The following is a 26826-nucleotide window of genomic DNA, read 5'->3' on the forward strand; positions in this document are numbered from 1 at the left end:
CTCGGCCCTGGGTGGGGACGGGCAAGGATGCACCGGCGGATGGCGCGGGAGGGGGATGAGGGCGCGGGGCAGGCGGCCACATGCGGCGGGAGCCAGGGAGGGAGGCGGGTCGGGCGGGGCATGGCGGGGGAAGTGACTCAGGCCCGAGGCCGGCGGGCCCGCGCGAGGAGGAGTCGGGGGGCACGGGGAACGGGCGACCCCGAGCGGACAGGCTTTAGGCTGGACGGGACGAGGGTGTCAGCCCCCCCAAAGCGTCCAGGGTGGAGCGCGGGGGCGGGTCCAACTGCGGGGCGCTGCGGGGCAGGGGTCTGACATCTGGGCAGAGGGCGATCGGCATCCAGCCCCGGGGGAGTCGGGAGGATCCCAGTGGCGTCCAGCTGTGCAAACAGGAGGAGGGCCGAGCCGACCCAGGGGAGAGGGGCGAGAGTGCTGCTCGAGCCGCCGCCCGGGCGCCCGCGCTGCGGGCAGTGGCAGCCTCCCCGGCCCGACGCAGAAACTTGTTGCAACCAACAGGCGACCGCGGGTGCCCCTAGCCGCCAGCGGCGGAGTGGGTGGGCGGGCGAGAGGGAGGGGAAGGCTGGCGGACGCCGCCGCGAACTGGTGGGCAGACCCGGAGTCGCCGCGTAAGCGGGGCCGGCTCAGTGCGGTGCGGCAGGCGCGGCTGTGCGGCAGCGGAAGTCCTTTGTTGCAGCTCAGTCCCTGGCAGAGCCGGAGTGTCTCGGCGCAGCCCAGCCGAGCGCCGCGCGCCGTCAACTGCAGCCCGCGGCCCCTCGCCTCCGCCCGCCTTCCCCGCGGCCCCGCTGCCCTAAACTCCATAAAACCTCCGCAGCCGCGCGTCCCACCGCGCCCGGTGAGTATCTGCCAGTCGTCGGGGCTATTTGCGTAACTTTGGCCGGAGCTGGGCCACGGGCCTGGCGGAGTGCGTGGCCGAGGCGGCGCCGACCGGTGCGGGGAACCGGAGCGTGGAGAGCGCGCGGCGAGGAGCCGGTGGCGGGGGTCTGCCGAGCGGCTTTGCTCGGTGCCGGCCGTCAGTCCGGTGCGCGCGGCCTCTCCGGGTCCGGACGAATCCCCTCTCCAGACGACTTCCCAAATTACTTCTTTTCCCTTTATTTTATTTTGTGGCGGTGGCGGGGGGGAGGGGAGGTGGAGGCGGGAGGCCGCGCTTGATTGACGGGCCCAGAGCGCGCTTCGCTAACTTCCAGCTGCGGCTGGGCGGCCGGTGGGAGGGGAGCGTCCCGGAGCCGGAGGCCGCAGACTTGGGCGCGCTCCGAGGGAGGAGGCGGCTGGGCCGCGCGGATTCCTGCTTCGCTCTTTCCCACCCCCGCTCCTCAGCACACACGCTTTTTGTTCGGGTCCAAAGTGGTAGGTCTCGGGAGTTTGGGGGGGGGTTCTGTGTACGAGATCCCCCCCCCCCCCCCGAGTCCCGAGAAGAAAGTGCTTTTTGCCTCCAGTGGTGGGCGCTTACAAGTAGAAGTTGTGGTGGAGGCGGTGAGCTAGTTGGGTGGCGATCTGGAGTCCTTGCTGCTGAAGCGTGCAGGCGTGGATCTGAGCTCAGCCGCCGCTCCCAGGCTCCCTTTCCACCTTAGCCACTTGTCCACGTGATCTGAGGGGTTGACAAGACATTTTCCAACTCGGACGCGTCTGGAACAGGTTAATGAAAGTCCTTGTTTTCTGGGGAGAGGGTATTTGTATGATCATGTTCCTAAGTCGAGTGTCACTGTGACGGTACACGTAGATTCTCCACTGGTCAGAATATTTCCGTACAGTATGTATCGCTGCGGTAACATTTTTCCCTTTGACACTGGAATCCACAAAGCGTTCCAAGCATTCCCTCCCACCCCTCTTTTGAGACAAGGTCTGGCTAGGTAGCCCAGGATAATTCTCCTGCCTTGGGAAATCCTAAATTCTGGGGTGATAGGCGTGTTCTGAGGCTTTCCAAGACCACTTAGAATTTCTTGAGCCGAAGTTTGAGGCTCCCTGAAGTCGATTGGGGAAATCGATGTAGTTCTTAAAGAGCTTTAAAGCAACCATGGTTTTTTTAAAGGTACAGAATAGATTCTCTGGAATTTTGTCACTTCAGATGGACATGATCTGGAGAAATGGGGAGAATAAAGGTACAAGAAGCTGATGGCTGGCTGGTCAATTGCCCAGAAGTGTAAAACTTCCCTTTTGAATCACTTGCTGTTATCTCCTGAAGTCTCAGTAATACTAAGTGGCATTAGTAGCTACGTGAGGTTTCTTCCTCTTAAGTAGACGGACCTAAAGTAGACACGAGGTGAAATGCCTTTCCAAAGGTTAATACTTAGAAATTCTGCACTACAGTGTTGTGTTATAGACACTTGCACCATTTTAACACCAGGATCTCTCCGCTGGCAGCCAAGTTTTACAGGGTGTGGTTGTGCACGCCTATCCCAGCACTTCAAGATGTTGGATCAGGAGTTTGAGGCTAACCTGGGCCTGGCATACATAGCAAAACCCTTTTTTCAAAAAACAAAACTCAGGGATGGAGAGATGGCTCAGTGGTTAAGGGTGTTTGTTTTTCTTCCAGAAGAGCTAAATTTGACTTCCAGCACCCATACCAGGCAGCTCACAACTACCTGTAACTTCATTTCTAGGGAACTCTGTACTGTCTTCTGGACTCTTGGACAACTGTACTCATGCCCACACCCCTCCCCCCACATACACATAATTAGAAATTAAAACTAAAAAACCCAAAGCCTCAGTTCTCATGGTGTTGAGGAAGACCTGGTTGATCAGTCTTTCCAGCCGGCTGTGTTCTTCCAGTTCCTAACACGATACCTGCTGGTTTGCACCACGGCCGCTGCATCGGTGTCAGGAAAGAGAACCCATTTTAACCAGGCACGAGCACAGCTTCCTGACTTTGTGAGTTGGTTTTTAATGTTTGGAGACAAGTATTTCTCAGTGTAGCCCTGGCTGTCCTGGAACTCACTCTGTAGACCAGGCTAGCCTCAAAGGCAGAAATCCACCATGACTGCTGTTTTATGTTTTTTGTTTTGTTTTGTTTTTTAAAGCTAGATTCTCACTGTGAGGTCTATGGGCAGCCTTAGCTTTTGGTCCTCCTTCAACCTCTCACCTAGTGGTGGGTTAACGGGCTTGCACCGCCACTCCAGGCTTCCGACCTTGTGGGTTTTTGTTTTTGTGAAGCAGGGTCTCTCTGTGTAGCCCTGGATGACTTAGAACTCTAGACCAGGCTGGCCTCAAACTCTTAAGAGATGTGCCTGTCTCTGCATCCACAGTGCTAGGATTGAAGGCCTGCTAATGACCCTGTGTTTTTATTTCATAGTAGCTGCCAAATGTTTGTACCTTCTGCTTCCTCATTCCTCCACTTCTGTCAGTTTCTGGTACAACTGGGGACCTTTTCAAAGTGCCCAGTGTCCTTGTCACACCATTCAGGAAAAAAATGTTGCTGCCTTTTTTTTTTTGGCCCGTTCTTCTCTACACAGAACTCAGACTTTGCCTAAAAGGGGGAAAAATTTTGTGTTAGAATGCAGAAAAAAAAATTTTAGACTGCAGTCTGTTGTCTTGGGAGGGTTAAATATGTAAAACATCTGCTTGAAGTTCACTTAGGTCTTTGTAGTAATTTTTGGTAGTTTCTTGTGATGTCTCGTGATAAAATAATGAAAATGCATTGCTGTTCATATGTTTTAATGTGAGCCTAATTAAGTTATTTATGACAATTTTTTCTCAAAGTGGAAATACCTTTTCAATGATAAAAGTACATGCTCTTTATAAAAGTTCAGACAAAAGTACATAAACAAATCTGAAAGTCACTCTGACTCCCACTCCCCAGAGATAGTCACTGTGAACAATCAACTCCTTGTTTAAAACATGAAGGCAGCATCGGAGCGGCTTGCTGTGTGTGTCTCACCCCGGCCTGTTCCAGTTCACAGACTTATGCTTTCTTCTTATAACTCAGATTGCTGAGACTTCCCAGGTTGAGGGCTGGCTTGCATTGAGCTGATTCTGTAAGTTAGTAACATGTGGACGTATTTTTATGTTTACTGCTGTTTTAGGTTAGACCTCACGCAGTTCACCTTGGTGGGCTGCTTCTCGCCCTTAGCAAATATTGCAATCTCTTATCTGACTGATTTATGCAGCGTATACTCATTAAAGGAAACTCTTGAGTGCAGAGAACTTCTTAGCTTATCACTGGGAATGAGTAGGTACACTTGCAGCAAAGACCACTCACTGCCAAGCTATCCCTGTGCCTTTGTGTGGTGCGGTGGGTTCCTCACGGTCCGCGTACAACTGCAAGAGAAACTTGATAGAAAGGAAATTAGAGGAACGGAGGGCATTAGTGAGTGTTGTTTTAAGTTATGGTGTGGGAAGGACTGGCAGTGGGGCATGGGGAAGTGCAAAGACGATCTAGCCTGAATTCCACCCACATCTGGCATCTTACATATTTAAGGTAGATTTCTAAGTATACTGATATTGTGTCCCGTGTAGTCATTACGCAGCTACTTCTCAAGGTGGATGTGAGCTTCCACGTGCATTTCCTAGTAAAACTCCAAAAGAACAGATACAGATTTAATCACAGTAGTTACTTGAAGGTGTTGAGGACACGCTGCTTTTTTGAGATGAGGGTCTCTCTGTGTAGCATTGACTGTCCTGGAACTCACAGAGATCATCTGTCTCTGCCTCCCAAGTGCTGGGATCAAAGGCATGTGTCACCAGCTGCTTTTAAGGGGGGGGAGCAGGGGGCGTATCCTACTAAAACACTACTATGTAAATATAAATTGTTCTCAAAATCATATTTGAAGTCTTGGAGGTACAGTAGGAGAGTACTTGCCTATCAGGCCCGAGGCCCTAGGTTCAGCCCCCAGCACTGCAAAATATAATGAATATTAAAAATTAAAGAATAGCAGTGTGTGTGGGTGCATTACTTTAATCCCAGCACTTAGAAGGTAGAGGCAAGGGTCTTCCAGAGGTCCTGGGTTCAATTCCCAGCAACCACATGGTGGCTCACAACCATCTGTAATGAGGTCTGATGCCCTCTTCTGGTGTGTCTGAAGAGAGTAATGGTGTACTCATATATATAAAATAAATAGATCATTAAAAAAAAAAGAAGGTAGAGGCAAGTGGGTTTCTGTGGGTTCAAGGCCACCTTGGTATACATAGTTCCAGCCAGCTACATAGTGAGACTCTGTCACCAAAAAATAATAAATTGCTAATTATATTTTCTGTTAGTTTCCTGTGTGAGGTGCATGTCGTCCTTTTAAGAGCTAACTGAAGAGCTCCTTCCACTTGAAGTTGCCAGCGGTAGGGGTGAGCATGGTGGTCAGCAGATGGAGAAGGAGATGGGGAGGGGGTGCGTTCTGCCTGACTGCAAGAGAAGACAGCAAGAATGCTGGGAGTTTGTTCAGTGATGGAAACAGTGATCGTGGGAGGCTTCGAATGTTCTAGAGGGGCACATCACTGAATCATCATACCCAGAAAGTGGTGTCTGCGTTACAGAAACTGAAACTCTGCATTTCGAATCAAGAGTTAGGGTTTTAGCCTCAGCTTCTGTTTACAAGATGGGTCGTTAACCACTGCACATATTTTCTTCATTCACAAAAGAACTAAAAGCCTATCTCGGGGCATTGTGAGAATGCGTTCACCAATGAAAGAGGCTCTATAAAACTGACAACAATTATATAAAAGTTTCAGTGACAGCCAGAAGCAAAAACTGATGAGCAGAATAAAACTTGCCCGGTTCAATATTTATTCCTTGAAAAAACTCATTAAATTAAATGTCAGGCAACAACTGGAGTTGTACTAATGCTTGATCCAACACCTTCATCTGAAGGATCATAGAACCTCCAGGTTAGATAACCCAGCTCTTGTCTCCCTGTGGCTCATGGGCAGGCTTTTGCCTCACAGAAAAGAGGTGCCTGCCTTTAACATGCCCTTTGATTCTAGCACTTGGAGGCAGAGGCAGGCTGATCTCTAGAGGCCAGCCTAATATACATAGGGAGACCCTTTCTCCAAAGAGAAGAAGAGAAGTTTTCTCAGTTTTGGTTACAACTAGCAGCACTGGAGCTGCAGAACTGGAAACAGTATTCTTCATTTGAGTTTCAGGCTCTGCTGAGAGAAGGAAGCAAACAGTCAATGTGGAGAGCTCCCTGCCAGCTTATACTGAATACCTAAGTTCTAGAGGCCTGCCTTCAAATTGTTAACAATTGCAGCAGACAGTGTGAGTTCACAGAGCCAATACTTTGGAATAAGTAAAAGTACTACAAAATAAACTCTTTCAACAATACAAATGCCACGTGCTCAGGGACTAATTTGGTGGTGCAGCTGCTTTTAGGTCAGAGGTGCCTACACTGCCCTCTAGTGTTCAGAAAATGGCTATACTACCTCTAGAGAGTTAAAAATGGATATGTAAAATACCTTTCCTCTTATACCGGAGAGAAAGCAGAGTTCAAAACCCCATTTTCTTCCTCCTGCCTTCTGTGTGGATGAATTCCATTTCTAGATGTGGGATCCAGTTGAACTTCAGAAATGGCTCGTTCCTGTTAGTTGGTAACATTTATTATCTATTGACCTGTCATAAAGCCAAAAGACGATTTGGTTACCTTCTACGTAGTACATAACAAAGGGCCTCAAAGAAGTAAATTATGTAGGTAGTTTCATGGCCTATCGGAGATTAAAATGGCGGACAGCAGGCCAGCATGCCTTTTAGAAGTGCCAGCCGTTGGCTTGACCAGGGAACAGAAACAGACAAGCCAAAGAGCGGCAGTCTGAGTTTTGAGTTAGTGCAAACTCCTGCGTTCAGCAAGGCCTCCTGGTAAGGAGAAGTCAGGGGGTGCAGAGGCACTGTTGGTAACAGGAGGAGCCTAGATTAGGAGGAGGAAGACTCAGGTCTGACCCTTACAGCCACAGAAACCAGATGTGACTGAGTGTGCTGCTTAACCTCTTAGAGCAGTGCTTTTCAACCTGGGGGTTGGGACCCCTTTGGGAGGTTGAACGACTCTTTCACAGGGGCCACAGGTATCCTGAAAATCAGATACATTATGATTCATAACAGTAGCAACAGAAATAACTTTATAGTTGGGCATCACCCACCTTGAGAAACTGTATCAAAGGGCCACAGAGTTAGGAAGGTTGACAGCCACTGTCTTAAAGCCTGGGTTTGTTTTCTGATCTGCAGAGTAGTAAATTGAACTTGATTTTGCATGAAATTTTATAAATTGTGTACAGTGTAATGACATTAACTTTTAAAAATTAAATTGCCAAATCCACTGATGCTGCTAGTTAATGCTGGAGTCCTTGGCTGAATGTGACTGCCATGCTTTGAAGAAGGAGTCAAGGATGGAGAGGTTCTGGGAGTCACTGAGCGGGGGTAACTGGTACCCATATCTAGGAGTGCCTGTTTCCAGGACTTTTTTCCTTTTTCCTCTCACTTAACAAATATGTGCTAAGTGCCAGCCATGTAGGAAGACTGCTGAGCACAAGAACAGAAAGGCCTTTAAGCATTGTCCCTGTCCTTGAGGGTTAGGTACAGTGGGCATTACTGTACCACACTGCTCCTTGGATGGGGAGTGCTAATGGCACAGCATACTCCAGCATTGTTAGGACCGATGCAGGGCACATGGTGGCTTTAGCAGACTTGGGTGTGAGCACAAAACTGAACCACCATTTATAGCATTGTTTCTATGGGAATGTGTGTTTCAGGTTCCAAATAACTTAAAAATAAGTTTTGGAACATTATCCAATTATAAATTCAGAACTTCCTGTACTAAGCACTGAATTTAATAGCTAGCCAGAAAGCCTGGTTTAAATAGTGAATAATTTTTGCGTTTGTCACTTAAGTGGCTCAGAGTAAAAACCTTTTATCTTGAGGAATCTTTACAATTGGTTATTCTCACAGGTGTCTCTCTTCTCTCTGTGTAGCCCTGTGGTGTGGAACTGCTGGATTAAAGGTGCATGCTACCGCTACTTACGTACGTATTAACACACCCGTATCGTGCAATCCGGCAAAACCTAGTAATTCAGGAGCTTTATCCTCAGAAAATTATTCCTCAGATTTTACTATGTCAGTGAGAAATTTACTAAAAATAGCTTCTACAAGCCTGGGGGTATAGCTTATTGACAAATGTGCTTACCCAGTATGCTGGAAGTCCTGGGTCACAGGCACTTAGTAAAGCAGGCATGGTGATGCAGGCCTGTAATTCTAGAGCTTGGAAGACAGAAGTAAGATGAGCACAAGTTCAAGGTCATCTTCTTTTACAAATACAGTTTGAAGACAGCTTAGGATATATGAGGGATATATAGTGTCCTTAGGGAACATGTCAGTAAAGACAGATAAAGCCACATCACAGCTATCATTCAGATGAGGCTCTGCACTTACACAATAGCACCTGAATTCAGGACCCCTACCCAGTCCTTAGTTGATGGTATTCGGAGAAGACCATACGAGATAGTACCAAGGAAGTCTTCGTACCATCTGAGGTACACAGGACTACTTGTCTATAATCCTAGTACCTAGTTTACCTCAGTTAACTCTATCCTGATACAGTGTTTAGTAGTCCTAGGCGTTTGACTTTCATGAGATACTCTTGGACTTAGATTAAGATCTATTCTCTATAGGTTTATGACTCTGCATTGCTTAATGCAGTTGATGTGTTTCTTGACCATTTTGACATGTAAAATTTTTTAGTTGGTAAACATTTTCAAAGTAATTTTCAATTGTAGTGGAAGATGTACTGGATCTCTGCCTCCTTAATGCTGGCAGTGACCTGGGTATCAGACCTTTGAATGCAAGTTGAGGGTTTGACTTTCTGTCCCGGCCCAACTGCCAGCTGTGATAAACATGTTCTTCCCGTGATAGCTGGTAACACAAACAAATACAGCAACAGATTTTAATCACATAAGTCAGAGCAGGTAAAATATAAGGACTCTGTATATGTAAATAAACATCTTGATGGCTGGAGAGATGGCTCAGCAGATAAAAGCACTGACTACTGACTGTTCTTCCAGAGGTCCTGAGTTCAATTCCCAGCAATCACATAGTGATCCACAACCATCTGTAATGGGATCTGATACCCTCTTCTGGTGTGTCTGAAGACAGGACAGTGTACTCATATTATTATTTTGTGTTTTTTGTGAGTGTTTTCCCTCTGTGTATGTTTGTATACTACCTGTGTGCCTGTTGCCTGCTGAGGTCTGAAGAGGGCATTGGATCCCCTAGAACTGGAGTTACAGACAGTTGTGAGTCACCATGTGAGTGCTAGGAATTGAATCCAGGTCCTCTGTAAGAGCAACAGGTGCTCTTAACCACTGAGCCATCTCCCTATTCCTAACATTTTTATAAGTTATAAATAAAAAAAATTAAAAAGAAAGGAAACTTTTTGGCATTTGAGTGAAATTGTTTAATAAAAAATAAATGCTTAATATAATTTCTTTGTGGGAGTGAAGGAGGGAGCTTGCTGTCCTGGAATGCCCTACAGACTAGGCTGGCCAGAAACTAAGGGACACTCCTGTCTCTGCCTCCCAAGCGCTAGAATTGGAGGAATGTGCCACTACACCCAGCTACTTTCTATGTCAGGACAGGAATATGACACACAGGGTTTACACGTGCCATTGGACTCTCTTATTCTCCAGCACAGGTGCTGCCTTCTTTAGAGCAGGCACTTCTGGTTACATGTTGTGTGAAATCCATGATCTAGGGAAGAAAACTTCTCCACGTGTTCTTGGGCTTTAGGACACCTGTGCCCTTGCTGGTTTCAGTGGTGTATACAGTTTCTGATTTATTGAATAAATAAATGTTCATCAAGGTGCTTCAGAGGCTGTGCTGATTGGAATAGTGCCTGTTTGGGTTAATGCAGAGTATGTGAATTTTAACTTGTTGAAAAGTGATTATAGCTTCACATGTATGTAGTTGGCTTTCTTCTATGTTTGTATTCATTTCTGTTAGTGGCCAAGTCAGCGTTTTTCATTTAGCTAAGAAGGGGTCTTGGGATTTTGACTCTGTCATTTCTTTTACTTGGAAGGAAACTTAACTAGTTAGATTTACCTCCTGGTGCTCAGATAAATATTGCCACCATTGCAACCGCAACCGGTATTGTTTCCATTAATTATTACGTGGCCAGCTGCGTTTTACACATTAGTTGTGTGATTCTTTGTGTTTGTTATTGGAGCCATTGTTACTATTCCCACCTTACTGCTGGGGCAAATGATTGTAAGCAGTTTGCACAATGGGAAAGCAGGACAGCGCCCCACCCTGTTTGCCTCACTCAGTTTCATCCCTGTTCTGTGTGGGCACCACTAGGTTCCACCCCGGTTTCTTTCAGTTTCCAATAACTGTTACTACTAGACACTCATTTAGAGCTTTTGAGCCTTCTTGCTTGTTTCTCTTTATTTTTTATTAAATGTTTCTGTGAATCCTGCAGTGGAATAGCTAGTGACCTCAAAATCTCACCTTTCTTAAGATGGGCTTGGGTCAGTGTTGTATACTTTCTTACCTTTGCATTAGGTTGTATTACTGTGTAGATTTGTTTATATAATTCTAGTTGTAACATAATTTGTTTCTGTACCTTCATTTATCAGTATATTTCATTTTTAAACATTTTACAGCTTTAGTTTTATGTGCATTAGTGAGTTGTATTTTATTTTAAAATGTTTTAAGGCTTTTTTATTACCCCCTTCCCTCCTCCCTCTCACTCCCGTCCCACTCGCTCTGTCCCAAAGGTTTTTATTTGTTATATGTAAGTACACTGTAGCTGTCTTCAGACACCCATATGAGGGCATCAGATCTCATTACAGATGGTTGTGAGCCACCATGTGGTTGCTGGGATTTGAACTCATGACCTCCGGAAGAACAGTCAGTGCTCTTAACTGCTGAGCCATCTCACCAGCCTGTGTAATTAACTCTTATGAATAACATAAATGATGTCTTTGAACATGTACAGCTTTTGTCTTTAGGCATGTCCTCAGTTTAGCTGTGGACATCCGAGACATGGGTTTGAAATTTATTACCTTTTTGAAACACTTGATCTTGCTTCCGAGAGACACAATGGCTTCTCCATTCATAGGCCCCATCTCTTCCTAGGGAACTCTGTCGACATTTAGGTAGGGAAGGAAATAGGAAGGGGGACAGTATGGGCCAGTATATAGCAGGAAGCATGAGCAACTGTGATCTGTAGTTATCTGTGAGGAAAGATAAAGGCAAGGAGAAGTAAGTGGGTTTGGTGTTTTCTTGATTACTATTAGAGGGATAGAAAGGGTTTAGAGCTATATTGTGGCAGCTCACAACTTTAATCCCAGCACTCTGGAGAAGAGGGGGGAGGGAGGGGAGAGAGAGAGAGAGAGAGAGAGAGAGAGAGAGAGAGAGAGAGAGAGAGAGAGAGAACGAACACGAATGAACATGAATCAAGGTAGGAGTATAGGAGTATCTGTGAGTTCAAAGCCAGCCTGGTATGCTTAGCAAGTTCCAGAACAGACAGGGCTAAACAGAGAGACCTTGTCTCAAAAAAGGAAAAAATAAATAAGAGAATGAATATTTTATTTCACTGAACAACTTGTTATGGTTGTTGGATTTGTTTGTATTTTAAACTAATTAATTAATTTTATGTATATGAGTACACTATAGCTGTCCTCAGACACACCAGAAGAGGACATCAGATCCCATTACAGATGGTTGTGAGCCACCATGTGGTTGCTGGGATTTGAACTCAGGACCTCCAGAAGAGCAGTCGGTGCTCTTAACCACTGAGCCATCTCTCCAGCCCGCTGGGTTTGATATTTTTAAGTTTTATGGGTACATATTAAAATTTGAGACTAAAATTTAGAAAATTTTTGTTTTTTATACCTCTTTAAAACACATATACACAAAATAAAAAACAGAGTCCAACTATGTGCACCTGATTAGCCTGGAACTCTGTGTAATCTAGGCTGGCCTTGAACTGAAAATCTTCCTGTCTCAGCCTTTGATTATGGGTATATGTTATGTCCATCTTTAAGTTGGATTTTATTTTTGCTTTGTAAGATAATAGAACCTTTAGGATTTAAGTATTCAGGTTTCTGTTTTGGGTGTTTGTTTGTTTGTTTTGTTTTTTATGTGCATTGGTGTTTTGCCTGCATTTATGTCTATGTGAGGGTGTCAGAAGCCCAGGAACTAGAGTTACATCACACAGGTCTGAGCTTCTGTTTGGGTGCTGGGAAGTCCTCTGAAAGAGTAGCCAGTGCTCTCAACTGCTAAGCTACTTCTCCAGCCCCTAAGCAAATTTTCTTTTAGCCGAAGGAGAAAGTTTACAATATAAAACTAGATAGATACTGTCTTTCCAAATATCCATTGCTTCTTTTCCCCTTAACTACATGATGAATAATAAATGCTATATTCCGACTATAAACTATTGGTGTAATTTCTATATAACCTAATAAAGTTTGTTTTCTGTTTTTTGAGACAGGGTCTCACTGTATATCCCTGGCTGTCCTGGAATTCACAGAGATCCACACAAGTGCTGGGACTTTTTTCACCAAGCCCAGCAGGTTCTTTAGTAGAACTTTTTATTTATTTTTAAAAGATTTTTTATTTTAGTTTATGTGTGCTGGTATTTCGTCTGTATTTATGTTTGTGCACCACATGTGTGCACTACTTATGGAGCCCCGAAAAGGCATTGACTCCCCTGGAACTGGAGTTACAGATGGTTGTTAGCTGCATGTAGGTACTGGGGAACAAACTTGGGTCCTCTGTAAGAAGAGCAAATGCTCTTAACCACTGAGCCATTCTCTAGCGCTAATAAACTTTTTCCTGTGAAAAGTTTCAAGCAAATATGAAATGAAAGTCTATGGCCCTGCTTCAGTAGTTAACACAGCCAGTCTTATCCGTCGCTTTCATTCCCTCCTCATTTGTTTTGAGGTTTAGTTCAAATATGTGACTTCATCTGTAAGTACTTTCATACATTTATCTAAAGATACAAGTTCTTAACTCCATGTGGTGGTTCACACATGTAATCCAGCATTCAAGAGGCTGAAGTAGAAGGATTCTGAGCCTGAGGTGAGCCTGAGCTACCTAGAGTGAGTTCCAGGTTCTGGGGTAGGGGTGGGGGGAATCACAGTAGGGGGCTGGAGAGATGGTGTGGCAGTTAAAGGCTTACTGCTCCAACGGATGACCCTGGTTGGGTTCTCAGCACTTTCATCTACCTGTAACTCCAGTTCCAAGGAATCTAGTGCCCTCTCTGACCTCCGTAGGCCCCTCCATATATATGGTGCATATACGTAGACACAGAAAATAAAAACTCAAAATTAATTTGAAAAGGGAAGACTTTTAGCACAGTAAAAAAAAAAGGGGGGGCTCATATTGCACTTTTAAACAAGCAGCAGTTCCTTACCATCAAATCATTCAAAAGGGTTTTTTAATGCTCATCTCTCAAATTAATTTTTACTTTAAATTGCTGTTTTATTTACTTTTGTTGTTTGTGTCTTTTGAATTAATGTCTGGTCTCTTTCAGATTTATTATGTTTTCCCTCTAGGATGAAAACATTTTTTGTATTCATTTTATATGTTCATTTGTTTCTCTGTGTGTGTGTGTGTGTTTGCACATGTACGTGTGCGCGCACACACGTGGAGGCCAGGGTCAACTTCGGGCATTGTTCTTCAGGTGCTGTCTACCTTGTTTTATGAGACAGGGTTTCTCGTTGCCTTGGAACTTCTAAGTAGGCTAGCCAGTTGCAGCAGGTCTCATGGGTCTGCCTCCATGCCCAGGTTTTTTAAATGTATGGTTTCTGGGTAGTCCTTATACTTCCTCGTTTGTGTGGATGCAAGGTTTCAGTGAGCAGCCTTGGTTGGCCTGAAACTTACTCTGTAGACCAGGCCGGTCTGGAATTCATAGAGACCTGCCTGGCTCTGCCTCCTGAGTGCGGCTGTTAAGGGACTAAAGACTGCCCCCGCACACCAGATGCTTCAGAGCCTGGCCCTCGTGCTTTCTAAGAGAAGCACTCCACCAACTGAGAGCTTGGGTTTGGATTTGTTTTCAATTTAAAAAATATAAAGGATTTTGCTTCTGATTCCTTTTGTTCAAGATGAGAAAACTGAATAAATGACTAGGGATTTTCATCTTCAAACCTAAAAAAAAACTTACCAGCTTTTGCTTCCTTAATGTAGAAAACTATAAACTATACTTTGGTTGTAACAGCAAAAGTATACAAGTCAAAAATCACGCTGAATTAGTGCCTTTCTGATACCTGACTGTTGTGTTTTTATTTTACATAGGTCTAATCAACAGAAGATGGCCAAGCCCAGTCACAGCAGCTATGTCCTGCAGCAGCTAAACAACCAAAGAGAGTGGGGCTTTCTCTGTGACTGCTGTATTGCCATTGACGACATTTACTTCCAGGCACACAAAGCGGTCCTAGCTGCCTGTAGCTCCTACTTCAGGATGTTTTTCATGAACCATCAGCATAGTACTGCACAACTGAACCTCAGCAACATGAAGATAAGCGCTGAGTGTTTTGATCTCATTTTGCAGTTCATGTATTTAGGAAAGATTATGACCGCTCCTTCCAGTTTTGAGCAGTTCAAAGTGGCTATGAACTACCTCCAGCTGTATAATGTTCCTGACTGCTTAGAAGATATACAGGATGCAGACTGTTCTAGTTCAAAATGTTCGTCTTCTGCTTCCAGCAAACAGAACAGCAAGATGATTTTTGGGGTGAGAATGTATGAAGACACGGTGGCTAGAAATGGCAACGAAGCCAACAGGTGGTGTGCGGAGCCCAGTTCGACAGTGAATACGCCGCATAACAGAGAGCCTGATGAAGAATCTTTACAGTTGGCTAATTTTCCTGAGCCACTGTTTGATGTGTGTAAAAAAAGTTCTGTGTCCAAATTATCGACTCCAAAAGAACGTGTGTCACGACGCTTTGGACGGAGTTTTACCTGTGATAGTTGTGGGTTTGGCTTCAGCTGTGAAAAATTACTAGACGAACATGTGTTGACCTGTACCAACAGACACTCCTACCAGAACACGACAAGAGCTTACCACCGAATAGTAGATATTAGAGATGGAAAGGAAAATAACATCAAAGCTGAACTTGGTGAAAAGGATTCTTCTAAACCATTTTCTGCACAGACAGACAAATACAGAGAAGACGCCAGCCAGGCGCCTGATGATTCAGCGTCAGCCACTGGAAGCAGAAAAAGCACCGTGGAGTCTGGAATAGCTGGTGAGGAAAAAAGTCGAGCTGCTGAGACAAAACGAATTATCATCAAGATGGAACCAGAAGATATCCCTGCAGATGACATGAAAGACTTTAACATTATTAAAGTTACTGAGAAAGACTGCAACGAGTCCACTGACAATGATGAGTTAGAAGATGAACCTGAAGAGCCATTTTATAGATACTACGTTGAGGAAGATGTCGGCATTAAAAAAAGTGGTAGGAAAACCCTGAAACCTCGGATGTCCATCAGTGTGGATGAAAGAAGTGCTTTAGAGAACATGAGACCCCCGAACAACACCAGTCCAGTCCAGGAGGACGCAGAGAATGCATCCTGTGAGTTGTGTGGACTCACAATAACTGAGGAGGACCTGTCATCTCATTACTTAGCCAAGCACATCGAAAATATCTGTGCGTGTGGCAAATGTGGACAGATACTTGTCAAGGGCAGACAGCTTCAGGAGCATGCTCAGAGATGCGGAGAACCTCAGGATCTGACAATGAATGGGCTAGGGAACGCTGACGAGAAAATGGACATGGAAGAGAACCCTGATGAGCAGGCTGAGATAAGAGACATGTTTGTTGAGATGCTAGATGATTTCAGAGACAATCATTACCAGATAAACAGTCTCCAGAAGAAGCAGTTATTTAAACATTCTGCCTGTCCTTTTCGATGTCCTAATTGTGGCCAGCGTTTTGAAACTGAAAATTTAGTGGTGGAACATATGTCTAGCTGCCTAGACCAAGATATGTTTAAGGGTACCATCATGGAAGAAAATGAAAGAGATCACAGACGAAAACATTTTTGTAATCTGTGTGGAAAAGGATTTTATCAGCGCTGTCATTTGAGAGAGCACTATACTGTTCATACTAAAGAAAAGCAGTTTGTTTGTCAGACGTGTGGAAAGCAGTTTTTAAGAGAGCGCCAGTTGCGTCTGCACAATGATATGCACAAAGGCATGGCCAGGTACGTCTGTTCCATTTGTGATCAAGGAAACTTCCGAAAACATGACCATGTCCGGCATATGATCTCTCATTTGTCTGGTGGTGAGACTATATGCCAGGTCTGCTTTCAGATATTCCCAAATAATGAGCAGTTGGAGCAGCACATGGATGTTCATCTGTATACGTGTGGAATATGTGGAGCGAAGTTTAATTTGAGGAAGGATATGAGATCACATTATAATGCCAAGCATTTGAAAAGAACCTGATGGGTTTCTACTGTACACATGTTTAGTTGCTAGGCAGAACACCAAAGCAAAAAGGATATGAGCTATTTAGAGCTGATTTAATAACAAGTGTTGGGGAAATTTTCAAGGCCCTTTTACTTTGAACATTTTTGTTTAGGACCTTAGGTATAATTTAGGCATTACATGTTTATCATTTTTGTTGGTTTTGAGCGCATTCTTTGTTTCTAGTTTTAACTACATTAAAATGACTTTTGATGGAGACTGTAAGTGGCTGTTATCCCGTCAGTGACTATTAAAACTAGTTTTTGTTTTTTGTTTTTTTAGTCAGTAAGGTAATGACTTTGCTATTTCTGTGTACTTTCATTTTAAGGTTATCCTATGAAATTTTAAACCCAAGATTATTGACCATTCCTGCTTAAATTTTTAAAGAATTTAAAAATAATTATTTAAAACTATCCTATTCATTTTTAACTTTGTTTTTTGCTTTTTGGATTTTTTGGGTTTTTTTGTTGGTGGTTTTTTGTTTTGGGGGGCTTTTTGTCAGTTGTATAGTGGGGTGGCTACTATTCTCCCTTACAAATGAAATCTATATTCTTAAATTGACAAACTTATTAGGCAAGTGAGGTGCACTGAATCTAACCTTCAAGGTTGACATGGGCTCAGTCTTGGCCTGAGATGGATAGACCTAAGGAGACTCCTATAAATGAACATTTCCTATAATTGATAAAATGTTATCATTTAATAATCACATTTAAAACTTATATTAAGTGTAAATCCCAATGACTTTCCCTCACTTGAGATATTAGTGAGGATAAGCCATTTTGTTTTGTGATAATGAATTTAACTATGATAGTTAATTAAAAAAAAAGACATCTTGTATTCATTAAAATATTTTAATTTAAAAATATTCTGATTTCTAAAGTGTGTTAGTTTATCAATTATTTTGTTTATAAATAGACTTTAATAGCTCTTTAGGAATATGACATCTAAAGAAAAATGATTTTTCATTTTTAAAATTACTTTGGAACTGAGATTTGAAAAAGCTGCCATGTATATTGATAAATCTAATAAAATAAAGAAATCAATTATAAATCTGGTTGTTCTATAAAAGTAGAGTGCACAAAAGTGTGTTGTGTTTTACACTAAGATTTGGAGAAAATGTGTTGTGGCAAATTACAGTTTACTTCTATGCTTTCTATATCATTTTCTGTAAAAGATACAAGATTTGAGGACTATAAACTAATCTCAGCATATAAATGGAAACAGCTTCTACTTTTCAGGTAAAATAATCATATTGTCAGTTGTTGACAGGGTCTATATCAGTTACATGTGAACTAAAACACTGGCAGAATAACCCACCAATAAACACGTCTATCTGTAGAATGCCTTTTAATGTGCATTACTTGGAACACCCTTCTTAAGGGGTTTTAGCGAACATCTATATTTAAAAGTATGACTTTGATTGTGGACCACAGTTTAAAACCATTGCTCTTTGCTCTCGTGATATTTTTTAAGATATGCAAATCATATTTTCACATCCTATTTGCATAAGAACACAAGTTGCCAAGAGAATGGAGAGACATGTTGGCTAGTGCAGGGTGAGTCGAAAGTCCAGGGTGAGCACAGAGATCTGGGGGGGTTGGGGGGGGGTGTTGAAGCGTTAGTGAGACAAATGGGATGTGCAGGCCCAGAACAGAGTTAAAGCGTGACCACGAGGAGAGGCACAAAGCACAAATGAGCTCTTGAGCTGGTTTTGTTTTGGTTTTGTTCCCCCCCCCCCCAAGGTACATAGTTAACAGAAAAATCTGGAAAAGTTCATTTTAAAATGTTTTGGATATGTTGGTTTAGCAAATACTTAGAACTGAAAATGAAATAGTATGTTTAGATTACTAATAAGAGCCTGATAAATGTTCTCTAAAAAAGCCAGACATCGAAAAGTGTAAAGGGAGAGGGGACAAATGTTCAGATTATATGGTGTCTGAGGGGACCCAATTTTCTTGTGGTCACTTTTCCTGTCAGAATTTCTATTGAAAAGATTTTCCCACAGTTACAGTCATTTCCCCACTTTGAGAGAGGAATCCCCTTTTTCATTAGAGAGACTTAATTTAGTGTTTTAGTGTGTGCTAACAACAATTTAGCAAGCGAATGTATAAACGTAAGCTAGCTTTACTCAGCTGTGACACTTGTCTCAAAAAGGTTTGTTTGGTGATGATTTGTGTCATTACTACATAGCACACATGGTTTGGGGAATTAAGTCACAAGGTAGCACACGTTTCTCTAAGCAGCATGTACAATTTCCTTTAACAAGACAGGACCCAGGTAAAGTTATTTAAATTATAAAATTAAGGTGAATGAAAAACAGCCACTGCTTCTTCTCAAACCCCTCTCACCTTCCTTCCTGGGAGGGTCCAGGAAAGTTCCACCTCCTTTGCATATTGCCTCTCCTTTTGGGTTGTCAAGGCTGGAATGGAATTTGCCTGGAACTTCTGGCTTTGATGCCTCATACACATTTAGGATCCAGATTTTCTTATCTGGAGATAAAAAGAGAAACCAGAGAAGCATAGCATCTTTTCCCTCTGTTAGTGACACTTTTCATTTTGAAGGCCCATTTCTGGAATTTCAATAAACAAAGAACAGTCTATCTTTTTTTTGTTTGTTTGTTTGTTTTGTTTTGTTTTGTTTTTCAAGACAGGATTTCTCTTTATAGCCCTGGCTGTCCTGGATCTCACTCTGTAGACCAGGTTGGCCTCAAACTCAGAAATCCACCTGCTTCTGCCTCCCAAGTGCTGGGATTAAAGGCGTGCGCCACTACTGCCCGGCACAAACAGTCTAATTGGATATTTTCCCCTGGTGGTCCAGATCAAACCCAGAGCCTGGACATGCTAGGCAGCCATTCTCTCCTGAGCTATGTGCTGGACTTTCCTTTTTGGAAACAGCAAAAATCCTAAAGAGATAATCCATCTCTAAGAAGGTCGACACTACAACGTGGATAGATAATTTTCTCATAAAGACTGGAGCTCAGAACTTAAGTAGAAACAAGGCAGCAAAAGACCTGGATTGAGCCTCTCCACTTTCCCTTCTTTTTCCCTTGGCTTGCGGCTCCAAATCCAAGGCCATGCTGGTCTCTGCCTCAGCCTCCCGTGTTCTGTAAAGAAGAGTGCTAAAGCATTCGGGTTCTTCGTTTCTCAAGAAACGTTGGGATGGAGGTCTCCATTCTTTTAGCCCTCCACTGGGAGTGCTGGGATTACAGTAATGCAACACCATACCCAGCTAATTTCCCATATTTTTAAAGTGAAAAATCTCAAGAGAAATGACCCACATGGGAAACATGGTATCTAGCAAATGTTTAATTAAAGCAATGAACAGTTTGACTCTGAGCAAAGAATTAATTAGAAGAAAGGATTCCAGAGAGTGCTGGTAAAAAAAAAAAAAAATTAAACTGAGTGTAGTAGTTTATGCTTGTAATCCCAGAATCCAAAGAGGCTAGGCTAGGTTCAGGGTTACCTCTTGAGTTCAGGGCTATGTTGGTCTTTACATAGTAAGACCCTGTCTCAGAAAAATTAAAGATACTTATGAATACAGCTTGTTAAGACAGGACAATAATGGGCTTGAAAATTCATCATTCAGCTTAAAGCAAAAATATGAACATACGCCGAGTTTGTTAATGCACCACTTTAATCCCAGCACTCAGGAAGGAGCCAGGGCCACAGAGAGAAACTCTGTCTCAGAAAACCAAAACCAAACCAACTAGCCAAACAAACAAACAAAACCTGTAAATTTGAGCATACACCAATATAGAGAAGTTGTAGGAGACGGTATAGGCTTTCAAGTCATTTGACTAATCCAGCTGTAACTGAAATACCCAATGGGATAGTGGTGATGCCAAGGATGTGCCTCAAAAGCCTGGTGGTGGTGAGTGGTGGTAACTTTCTGCTTAAGCAATATTCATTTTATATCACTAGGAAAGCTCTGTATCATCTAGATCGCTGAAAATCTTCCTAAGAACCAGTGTCATAGCTTAATATTTAAAAGTAAAACCTATCATTAACAATAGACAAAACGGTACCTGAACATGTGCATATATAGCTGAAAAGTTTAAAATTTGACATACCTGATTTGAACTGGGCTTATAACTTAAGAGCTGGATATGATGGTATATACTTATAAACACAATATTTGGGACGTTAAACCAGGACCATTAAGAACTCAAGGCCAGCCTGGACTATATGATAACCTGTCACGAATTGTTTAAAAGAAAGATAAGACAGTTCTCTGAGGACAGCTCAAGCTACACAGAAATTCTGTTGAAAGAAAAGAAAGAAAGAAAGAAAGAAAGAAAGAAAGAAAGAAAGAAAGAAAGAAAGAAAGAAAGAAAGAAAAAGAAAGAAAGGAAGAAAGGAAGGAAAAGAAAGAAAGAAAAGATGGAAGCCCCACTCCCAATCCTATTGATCTGTTTTGATCAGTTCCTCAAATGTGGTCACCATCCTCTTTCCCAATGCTTTCCCAAGTGCTTTCCAATGATAAAATTGGAAAATTCTTTACCGTTAACTAGGATTGCAGAGTAGTGGCAGGTCAGGGGAGCATGTTTGTAGCATCCTGTCTCCCGTGCTTGGTAGCTGCGGCTCAATAGGAGTGCTAGCACGTGTGCTAAGAAGCTTTCACGGGACACCATCCTTGCTGTTAAGAATGTGAAGTTTACATCCGGGATTAGGATAGTCTGGCTCTCTAATCCCAGCATCCACTGTGGCAATACTCTATTCTCAGGTGTTTTGCATGCATAATCAAGCCTCATCCCCTTTGAGGTAAGTAACTTTCCAGATGGGGCACTAAGGACCAGAGACAAACTTTCTCCTAAAGCACACAAACTGTATACATTAGACCCGGGGTTTGAACTTTAATCTTTGACTTAGGCTACATTCTTGTCTGTAATCATGAAGTTCCATTTCATCTAAAAAGAAGTGCCTTTCAGCACAGGACACACATAAAGATGGTGTGAGACTGTGCTCTTTGATCAACTGTCATCAGTGGTGCCTGGTAAGGTGGCTGGTACTAGTAGGACCTCAGGAACAGGATGAGGGAGAGTCTGAGAGTAGAAAGCCGGACTTGATTGTAACGAGTCATTAAGTGAGTTGTTTTAGACGTAAATGTGACACGCCGAGGAATGTTTTTGATTTGCTTCATTTAAACTTAAAGTATTTGCCAGGATGGTTAGTTCTTTGGGGGCCCAATAATCAGTTGAAAAGTTGGCTTGGGTTCAGATTCCACATATCTGTCTTGGGCCTCCCTTTCTCTGCTCTGTTCCTGCTCTTTGCACGTTAATGTCTCCACAAGCCTGTTTCCTCATATTGGTTATGGAGCTAATGAGTTGAAGTCAGATTACCTGAACAAATCTCCCCGAGAAAAGAGCAAGATAACAGGATAACCAGTTTCCTCTTTTCGCCTTCATAGATGAGGAAACTCACTCTTCTTTGGCAGCAAATTCCCCTCCCCCACTGGTATAGTACTGTTGCTTGGCTAAAAACAAAAGCTGGTTAGTCTTACATTTATGAAAGTATTTATAGATTTCCAGGCAAGCTCCTTAAAGGTGGTCTTATTATAAAAAAAAGTGATAGATGACCCCATGAAGTGACAGCTCTTTACCACCCAAGTCTAACAGCACTTAAAAATAGTTAAGTAATGCTTTAAGGAGAACAATATACATCATTTTTTAAGTAAAACAGTAGAGTGGAGAAGGTTCTGTGGATAATACCAACAGAGTCATTTAGGTGGCCTGCTCTTCACTGCCCTCTGTCAAACTCTAGGACACGTTACTTGGTAAGGGTATAATCTCAATAAAAACATGAGACTTTGCTCTTTCTAAAGACAAAAAGAGAAGGGTTTTCATGTTTGTCTGTCAGTGACAGTAAATAGAAATTAACCAAAGGACAGTAACAACTTCTAAGTCCATACTAATCTTGAACCAATTTATAACCAACGTTCATATGTACATACATACACAGAAGGATTTGAAATAAACATTGAGTTATATTCAGGAGAACCAAATCACTGAGGTAAATTAATAAATGATATTCTTTGTATCAAAGCCCACATAGATCCCTGGAAGGCAGAAGGCCATTATAACTGAAAGGTGATGTGAAGATTACAATTCAGTACATGGTTCCATTCAAATGTGTCAATATGCTGATCACCAAGCTAAGTATAAAGGCATAGGAAAGGCTAGCACCTGAGGATGGTGACAGAAGACCTTTCAGAGCCAAGAATATTAATAATTTTGTGTAAGAAATTTTACATTAAAAAAAAAAAAGGCTGTGCATGATGGTATGTGCACACCACTGAGTTCAAGGCCAGCCTGGTCTACAGAGTGAGTTCCAGAACAGCCAGGGCTACATAGAGAAACACCCCTCCCCTTTCTCTCTCTCTTGTTTAATAGTCTGTTATGACCTATTTGAAAAGGGACTAGAGTTAAACATAAAGCCTTTAAGCCATACTTAAAAGAATGTTGTGTTTTCTCCTTAAACCAACAGTTTATACCTGGTTATTCACTCTATCAAGTGAATAGATAGGACTAGGGTTTTGTTTTGTTTTGAAGACAGGGTCTCAGGTAGCCCAGCCTGGCCTTGAACTTCTGATCCTCCTGCCTCTACCTCCCAAGTGCCAGTATCACAAGCGTGTATGCACAGCCATACTGTTGATGGTGAAGCAAACGTAAACACACTGACTATGAAAATCACCTTTACCTTCAAATGTTTATGTTCCCTCATGTCAGAAAAACATTTTAAGGGACTTTTTAAAAGGATATCAATATTAGGGCAAAACATTCCTGCAAAAATATTACTCCACCCAATACCAGGGGACAGGTTAGGAGAGTTACAGACCTAGGTCTAATCCTTCCACGTTTGTACTTGGTTTTCATTTGCAGAGTATACAACTACTATTTGGATAGAGTAGCATTTATGTGATGGCTGCAGACTAAAACCATGGACATTACAGTGTATCACATCTGTATGTCAGTCAGATGTCTGTCCATTAGAAACACATTGTAAACTGTCGTGTTTGAAGGGAAGCACTTTCTTTGCTCTCACTTGTGATGTCCCATGGGTCACACATTGACATACCCAGCCGTCCTTATTTAAGTTATGAATAATAAAAAGGTGCCCCTGTTTGAAGAATTATTTCAGTAATAATACCTTATACTTGAAAGGTACAGTGCATTACGTTTGAGAAGTAACTTTGAGTTCTAGGAGCGATTCTCTGGTTCCTACTCTGTGCCAAAGCTAAAATACTATGACCTAAGCATGATGTCGTCTTGTAGAGCAGTTGACTTGTGATACTATTTTTCTTGAGTTTTGTCTTTTTCTGTGTGGCAGTGGTGCAGTAGGGCCTTCTAAGCCTCTGGAGAAGTGACAGATCTGAATTTGGAGAGGACATGGGGAAGAATCATTCTTCAACAGATAATCTTTAAGTGCAGACCCAGGAAGTCAGATCTGACGTGGCACCATCCTTTCTGTCTCCCTGACAAACGTCATCATCCCCAAAGTTCCGGTTGCAAAGATCCAAGAAAACCTCAATAAAGATCACTTTGGAATCAATTTGTTGTAACAAAACTGATTCATGGTGACTCTCCCAGTACTCATGGGAAATCTGCTAAAGAAAAGTGACTGTAAAGGTCATGTGACATCAGTGAGTAAAGCTACACTAAAATGAAACTTTATGACATGTATCTTCGTGGATCTAGAATAATAGGGCTTGCTAGACTATTTACATACATTATAAAGGGAGATAATTATGTATTTCCATAAATACATCATTCTAAAAATAACCAGAATTATAGCTTATATATTATGAAATATAGTTAAGCAATTTAAAAGAATACTAAAAATATCTGTAGAGGGTAAGTAAAAAGAGATGGGTACCGAGAAAGAAGACTCCAGGCCAGTTCTTCAACAAGATAATGTAGCTACTATACAAATGTAACACTAGTCTTCCCTTCTCACTGGGTACCAGTCACACACACCCTTCTGAATGTTATAGCGAAGCTTCTTTCTACGTCTCTTGAAGAACAGAGGAGCATTATTATTCAGTAGTGGTAGATTTTCACAAATCATACATTATTTTCTTCTGAATTTACCACTACGATGCCATAGAGTAGAATAAATTTCTGTTGTGTGAGCTGTTAGTCAGAACTAGTGTGTAGTGCAATGCTCTTCTTCAAGTCTCAAAACTAAGTACTAAATGAAATGGTAACATGTTTGTAGAAATCCTTTCCTGAAGAAAGGATTTAGTGAGAGTTGAGTCTGGCTATGACTACAAATGTTTTGCTACACATACACTCCTTAACCATAGGAATCTTATGATCATATTATTTCCTTATTGTGAATATATTTTCTTTTACTTTCTGTTAATTATGTGACTAAGTACTTATTGCTTTGCTTTTGTGTGTGTGTGTAATATCAAATGTTTAAATGCTTACTTTGTTTTCATGCAAAATTCTTCAAATATTTTAATAAGTTACCCAAAGAAATCTGTCTTAGGAAATGAAAAATGTAGCGGCACACACCTTTAGTCCCAGTAATTGGGAGGCAGAGGCAGGCTGATCTCTGTAAATTGATGGCCAGCCTGATCTACATAGTGAGTTCCAGGCTAGACAAAGCTATATAATGAGACCTTGTCTTTAAATTTTTTTTATTAAAAATAGAAGAAAATCCTAATTCTGAGGTAATAAGAACTTGAAACTGTTGTAGAAACTTTGGTTGAAAAACCAGAGAAGGAGTCCACCATGATAGCATAGTAGGGATAGAGAAGAAAAGAGACGAAAGAAGAGAATTTCCCCAAAGAGCAAAGCCAGGCATGGTGACATTTCCCTGTAGTCCTAGGTCCTGGGAGGTGGGATGGTCAAGAAAAGTTCAGAGCCAGCCTGGGCTACAGAGTGAATTCCAAGTCAGCCTGGACTGCCTGAGACCCTATCACAAACAGACAAAACATTTTCCAAGTATATGACTGCTTTAAGACAAAAAGGCTAGACAAGCGTTAGTGTTTAAACACCCACCAGAGTTAATCTCTTTAGCGAACATAAGGAAACATATAGAACTGCAGGCTTCCTAAAACACGTAGAAAACAGAAAGGCTTCCCAGTAATTAAACCATATCAAGATAGAAATGATTCAACAAACAATTTTTGATTACATTTTTATCACACTAGATTTACTAAAGAAAATGGTTTGGATTTTGACTGTACTGACCACACTGAGTTGAATTACAATAATTATAAGTGGCATAAGTGCATATTACAATGTGATTATTTTCTGTATGTTGTTTAAAATGGAATTTTTGGATTACATACAGTTATTTTTGTTACATTTTAAAATCCGTTGCTTTTACCTCTAATAAAAGTTCCTCCTCTACATTCAGAAGTTAAACTGTCTGTACATTACTTTATTTGTATTAAATTGTTTTGAAACCTGATTCTTTTACAACATAATTAGTCGGATAAGTTACAAGCCCCTCCTGTCCTCTAGTGTCACTGTGATGTCACCAGAGGTGGTTATGTGTGGCCCAAAGAGAATTAGCTAAAATTTATCGTTTTTTGTTTGTTTCTGATACAGAAGAATGATTGGAAAATATTGTTTCATGGCAAACCTGAAAACAAATTAATTGGGTTTATCCCTGAGACAAAATAATGATGTATAAAAATCTGATAAAACTATTAGCTCTTTCTTTGACTTCCTTACTCAAAATAGCAAACATTATTCAAAGAAATAACTTATCCGGTATAATTTGCTTTCCTTATTTTCAGGTAAGGAATCTTTTTATGTGCTGACAATAATGGAGTATTTGGTCTGTCTGTCCTGTTGACAGGGCAATCTTACTTTGCCAGATTGTTTCAGGCTGTTCCCCAAGGACCATGAATCAGGGTAGCCCAAGATGAAGAAAGCAAATTTCCTGCATCTTCTGGTTACCTCTGTCTCAGAAAGCATCTCTTCTGGGTCCAGGTTTTTAGCTGTCCGAATGGGACATGGAGTCTCCTGCCCACTTCCTGTGTATCTCCAGTTAACTATAGTTGTAACTTAACACTAAGCTTTGTTTTACTGTTTGTTTTGTTTTGTTTTGAGACAGGGTCTCACTCTGTAGCCCAGGCTGCCCTAAACTGGTAGTGATCTTTCTGCCTCTGTCTTCAGAGTTCTGGAATTACAGGATAAATCACTATACCAAATAAGACAAAAATTTAAGAGTCAAAAGAAATCAAGTAGTGTTTTTTTTTTTCCCCTCGTGTAGGGCCAAGGAATTGGAGAATTATTTTAAGACCAGGCGCTTTAGGGCTGATAAAGTAGCTCACCAGGTTATAGCACTTGCCACCAAACTTGAAGACCTTAGTTTGATCCCCAGAACCATGTGAACACCAGCAATCTCAAGTTGTCCTCTGACCGCCATACACACAAGAACATGTGTATGTATGTGTATTCACATACAGTAAATAT

The 26826-nt window shown here is 42.1% G+C and overlaps 1 protein-coding gene across 6 annotated transcripts; it reads left to right on the forward strand.

The window, feature by feature from the left end:
• Window positions 1-640: 640 nt before the first annotated feature.
• Zbtb1 (zinc finger and BTB domain containing 1) lies at window positions 641-25761 on the forward strand. 6 transcript variants are annotated; one of them, XM_028788927.1, is made up of 4 exons: window positions 5905-6790; window positions 7897-7946; window positions 14216-16129; window positions 23720-23941. In XM_028788927.1, the coding sequence occupies exons 2-4, from the start codon at window positions 7930-7932 to the stop codon at window positions 23754-23756; spliced, it is 1968 nt and encodes a 655-aa protein (XP_028644760.1). In that variant the 5' UTR covers window positions 5905-6790; window positions 7897-7929; the 3' UTR covers window positions 23757-23941. The 6 variants fall into 6 exon arrangements, with proteins under 6 accessions (XP_028644768.1, XP_028644742.1, XP_028644734.1 ...); XM_028788935.1 differs by lacking the exons at window positions 5905-6790; window positions 7897-7946 and adding an exon at window positions 641-850 and having other exon boundaries at window positions 23720-25761; XM_028788901.1 differs by lacking the exons at window positions 5905-6790; window positions 23720-23941 and adding an exon at window positions 1464-1650 and having other exon boundaries at window positions 14216-16619.
• Window positions 25762-26826: the final 1065 nt, after the last annotated feature.

Source organism: Grammomys surdaster, unplaced genomic scaffold, assembly GCF_004785775.1.
Source record: "Grammomys surdaster isolate TR1022 unplaced genomic scaffold, NIH_TR_1.0 127, whole genome shotgun sequence".
Lineage (NCBI taxonomy): Eukaryota > Metazoa > Chordata > Mammalia > Rodentia > Muridae > Grammomys > Grammomys surdaster.